Source organism: Coloeus monedula (genome assembly GCF_965178545.1).
Source record: "Coloeus monedula genome assembly, chromosome: 32".
NCBI classification, from domain to species: domain Eukaryota; kingdom Metazoa; phylum Chordata; class Aves; order Passeriformes; family Corvidae; genus Coloeus; species Coloeus monedula.
Window position 1 is genome coordinate 1,868,762 of NC_138812.1, and position 5,119 is coordinate 1,873,880.

Sequence of the window (5,119 nt, forward strand, 5' to 3'; positions counted from 1 at the left end):
TTGGCTCAGCTGAGAGCAGTCCTGCTGCAAGGCTGTCCTCGAGCTGCTTGGGCTGCACATGTGCCCAGGGAATGCTCATTGCTTGCAGTCTCAGGCGCTGTGGGTGTGCAGGTGTAACTACTGCAGGAGGGAACAGCTCTGCTGGGGGCAGTTCTCTTTTTCTTGGTGGTTTTTCTGTTGAAGGAACGTTCCCTGCCAGCTGTGGGCAGAGCTGTGTAGCTGTATGTGCCACTTGTGTGTGGCACTGTGGCTCAGGAGGTGGCCAAGGGGAGCTTGGCCGAGGTGTGGGCAGAGGAATGGCCATCAGGCCAGGCTGGGGGGTCAGCGGCCGGTCAGTTGCGTTGCGTGGCCGCGGCTCTGGAGGCTTGTGTGGGAGCGTGTGCAGGGCTGGAAGGCTGGGGCTGCCGCCGCTGTGTCCCAGAGCCGGGAAGGCCGGGGCTGGCCCGGCCCTGGCCCAGCCCCGCCAGCTCTGGCAGCTGCCGGCGGGGACACAAAGGGCAGCTCCGAGCTGCGGCCGCTGCGCTGCGGCCGCACAAAGGCAGCACCCGCAGAGCTCCAGGGCAAGGGCCTGGCCCTGGCTCGGGGCTGGGCCGGGGCCAGCGGCAGAAAATCAACTTGCAGCTTGGGCCCCGCAGCAGGGAGGAGCAGCAATTGCTGGCTGAGAGAGACTCTTGCCAAGGGCCTGCGGGGCCGGGCCCCAGGGAACGGCTTCCCGCTGCCCGAGGGCAGGCTGAGATGGGATGTGGGGCAGCAATGGTTCCCTGGCAGGGCGCTCAGGGCCTGGCCCAGGCTGGCCCCAGAAGCTGCGGCTGCCCCCGCATCCCTGCAAGTGTCCCAGGCCGGCTCGGCCATTGGGGCTTCCTGCCCAGGAGGGCTGGGCTGGGCTGGGCTGGGGCTGCTGAGGGCGGGATGGGCTCTGCCTGAGACAGCTGAAGGCTGCACATGATGAGGCCGGGGGGACCCCGTTCCTCAGTGGGTTCCCAGATTTTTGTCAAATTGTTGACTGAAGCTCCCCATGGCACTGGATTTTCTGCAGAGGTTGGTGTTGGCAAACAAGCTGTTACAGGGGTTACATTCTGTCATCTGCCGCTGCCGGGGCTGACAGCGAGGCCAGGGACACACAGGGAATTTCTGGGCATTGCCTGCGCTGGGCAGGGCTGAGTGTGGGGAAGGCAGAGCTCAGCTGGCCTCGGTGGCTGCAGGAAAAGCCGAGAGCCCGAAGAGCCCCCGTGGCTGTGCTGGAGAGCAAGGCTGGAGGAGGGAAATGCGGGGCTGCTGCGGGATGGGGAGGGGGATTGAATTCCAGCAGGCACCGACGGGGGGCTGAGAGACTCAAGGGCTCCTTGGCCTGAGCCTGTCCTGGAAAGGTCTCTCAGCCCTCTGTGCCCATGAAGGGCTCCAAGGAGGAGCAGAGCTCATCTTGGCAGGACCCTCATGGAATCCCTGAGGGACAAATGCCAGTGCCTGCCCAGCCTTCCCAACATCCCTGACACCAAAGGCCTTTTCCACATCCCTCGGTTCCAGGTCAGTGCCCAGAACACAGCACAGGCCTGTCCAGGTCCTGGGGGCGATTCCCAAGGGAGGCAGCTGTGATTTCTCCCCACAGACCCACCACTCCGGTGTCTCTCTGTGCAGCCCTTGGCTGTCCTGAGCACTTTCCCTGGAGCCTCCCTGCCCTGGACGTTTGTCTCCATGCAGTTCTCAGCACAGCCCAGCAAAGAATTCAGGTGCTGTGAAAAGCGAGGTTCACTCTCCTGTTAGAATTTAAAGAGTTTAATATAAAGACAATAAGAGACACGTAAAATAAAGCAAAGGGATAACGGCCGGGTGCCTTGGCGCTCTGCCAAGAGCACACCTGATGCCCGAGGTGAGTCTCTTTTATACCATTTTTACTGTCTGTTCTCTATTCATATTAAAACTTTTCCAGGAATTGATCTGCATGGCCACTCCTTGGGTCCGCCTTTTTAGAGCATGCATAGTCTTCTGCCTTGTGGTTTTATTTCTTTTGATTCTTGGGGTTGGGCCCGCTAGGTAAGAGTCGATGGTGGGGTGGATCTCTTAATTCTCCAGACAGTCAGGGCTGATTGCAGCTTTGGGCCTCTTTGCCCCCCGGGCAGAGCGGTGATAGCAGCTCTCGGACCCTCCTGGCTGCCCGTTCTCCGGGCGGAGCAGCCTTTGGGCCCTTTTGTTCTCTGGACAAAGTGTTGATTAGCAGCTCCTTGGGCCTCATCCTCTGCTCCCTTGGAGGTTATCTTACTTGCTCACACTTGCTAACATTCTTGCTAAAACGAGAGAAAACTACATCCACACAGCAAAAAGCATTTCTAACATTATATAATATCTACTTTAATACTTTGCGAGAAGCCAATACTATAATATATGTTTATAACAGGTGCTTTCCCAGAGGACATTACTCTGGGAGTGAAGTGGCCTCAGGGCACAGTTTGTGCCCCTGGAATTGTGCCAGCCCCGAGTGCTGCTGATGGTGTTTGTGCTCACTCGGGTTCATCTCCCCACACCCACTCAATGCACTGCTGAAGGCTCCTCAGGACACAGCAAACACGGACTGCTGGCCTGGTCACTTGGTGTCCCTCCGTGCAGGGACAAACAACCTCCTGCAGGGGAGGGCAGAGGCCAGTGCTGGGATTGCTGGTGGCAGGGGCTGGTGTGGGACACTTGCCCTGGGCACCTTCCCAGGCTGTGCCCGGAACAAAGGCACAGCCCAGGCCCTGCTCTGCTGCTCCCTCAGGTCCATCCCAGGAGCTCTGGCAGTGCCAGGACACTGCTGCCTGCCCCCCCTGCACACTCCCCCCTGCCCCTGGGCACTGGGGTTTGCTTTGCCAGGGCATTCCTGGGGCACATTCCTGACAGCAGCTCTGGAGGAGAGCAAAGCCTTCCTGCCCTGCCCCCAGGAGATGCCCTTTGCTGATGGAGCTGCTGTGCTGGAGCCCGGCTGTGTCCCAGCAGTGCCCGTGGCCTGTCCCTGCCTGTGCTCACAGCACGGACACGCAGCAGGACAGTGACCGAGCTGCCCGAGCACTCCGGCCTTGCACCCTCAGAAGGGCTGGGAAAGGGAGTGTGGAGCTGGGAAGAGCAGAGGTGGGAAGAGGCTGGGCCATTGTCCCTGGCCGTGCTGCTGTGCTGGGAGTCTCTTCCCTCCAGCTCTGCCCACAGGCACTGCCCCTGCAGAGCCAGAGAAGGGCTGAGGAACAAACCTTGGACACAAAGGTCAGGGCAGCCCCTTGTTTATATTCAAATGCACAGGGAAGAGGCCTCCTGAAAGTCTTTGTGTTTCAAAAGAAAGGTAGATGTTCATGTAGAAATGCAAGGAGTAGTACTACAGTACTTTATAAAAAGCAGAATAACACCAGAAAAAGAATAAGAAAAAGCACCAATGAAAATATGGACAAAGAGGAAAAAAAAGGCCCGGATTGTAAAGTTACATTCTGAAGGTTCTGGAGCAGGAAAGAGAGAGATTATTACTTCTGAGAAGCATCCTAGTCATAATTTTCCTCGCATGGCAGAAGGAAATAGAAAGATTTTAACTTGTGAAAAGTATCCAGTCCTCACTTTCCTCAGGGCATCCCTGAGCTCCTGGTTCCTCAGGCTGTAGATGAGGGGGTTCAGGGCTGGAGGCACCACCGAGTACAGAACTGACAGTGCCACATCCAGGGATGGGAGGAGATGGAGGGGGGCTTCAGGTAGGAAAACATAACAGTGCTGAGGAACAGAGAGAGCACGGCCAGGTGAGGGAGGCACGTGGAAAAGGCTTTGTGCCGGCCCTGCTCAGAGGGGATCCTCAGCACAGCCCTGAAGATCTGCACATAGGAGAAAACAATGAACACAAAACAGCCAAAGAGCAAACAGCCACTGACAGTGATGAGCCCAAGTTCCCTGAGGTGGGATTTGGAGCAGGAGAGCTTGAGGATGTGTGGGATTTCACAGAAGAACTGGCCCAGGGCATTGCCCTGGCCCAGGGGCAGGGAAAATGTATTGGCCGTGTGCAGGAGAGCGTAGAGAAAGGCACTGGCCCAGGCAGCTGCTGCCATGTGGGCACAAGCTCTGCTGCCCAGGAGGGTCCCGTAGTGCAGGGCTCTGCAGATGGACACGTAGCGCTCGTAGCACATGATGGTGAGGAGGAAATCCTCTGCTGAGAGGAAGAAGAGAAAGAAAAACACGTGAGCAGCACATGCTGAGTAGGAGATGTGGCTGGTGCCCCAGAGGGAATTGTGCATGGCCTTGGGGACAGTGGTGCAGATGGAGCCCAGGTCGGTGAGGGCCAGGCTGAGCAGGAAGAAGAACATGGGGCTGTGCAGGTGCTGGCCGCAGGCTCCGGCGCTGATGATGAGGCCGCTGCCCAGGAGGGCAGCCAGGGAGATGCCCAGGAAGAGGCAGAAGTGCAGGAGCTGCAGCTGCCGCGTGTCTGCCAATGCCAGCAGGAGGAAGGGGCTGATGGAGCTGCTGTTGGACATTGGCTGTGTCCGGGCATTGGGTTCTACCATGGAGAAAAACACAGTGAAGAGTTAGAGGAGATCTGTAACCACAACCAAAGCCATTTCCCATCCACCCTCCCCTGGAACACACACAGACACCCTTTTGTGTTTAAGAGTTCTGAGGTTTTTTTTTCTAACTCCCCCCATATCTCTCTTGGTATTCTTGGGTATCAGAAATCCTCAGCATTTCTGCTGCCTTCAGGGAGAAAAGAGCAACTTTTGCAAGGCAAGATGATGAGTGGAGACTCAGGGGAGGTGCTCTGTCATTCTGACCTGCTCAGATTTTCTCAGTTTCACTTCTCTCAAATGTAGAATGTTCACCCTCCCATGTTTCCCTTAAAGATCACCAGGTGCTGCTGGGAGCAGATGGATCCACCACAGACCCCCAAATGTCCGTCCCTCTCTCAAGGTCTCAGCACCACATTCGTAGTCGAGGACACCCCTGGCTCATTTCACCAACCCGACAGCATTTGCACACTTGTAGCATCTCTGCTTTTCTCCTCTCTCTGGGCCTTTCAGATAACACAAAGATGCTCCAGGACACGTTTGCATCCTGGAGGAAACTCCCAGCTTGGAAGGAAACCTCGGGGAGAGAGCCAAGAGTCCCAGAGCGGGCACTGGATGAA

At 57.2% G+C, this 5,119-nt stretch overlaps 1 protein-coding gene across 1 annotated transcript; it reads right to left on the bottom strand.

Annotated features, from left to right (window-relative positions):
* Window positions 1-3,623: 3,623 nt before the first annotated feature.
* On the bottom strand, window positions 3,624-4,472 carry LOC309583760 (olfactory receptor 14J1-like; the record flags this gene model as incomplete). Its single annotated transcript, XM_082299552.1, has 1 exon — window positions 3,624-4,472. One exon carries the CDS (start codon window positions 4,470-4,472, stop codon window positions 3,624-3,626), a length of 849 nt encoding a protein of 282 aa, XP_082155678.1.
* Between the last annotated feature and the right edge of the window lie 647 nt (window positions 4,473-5,119).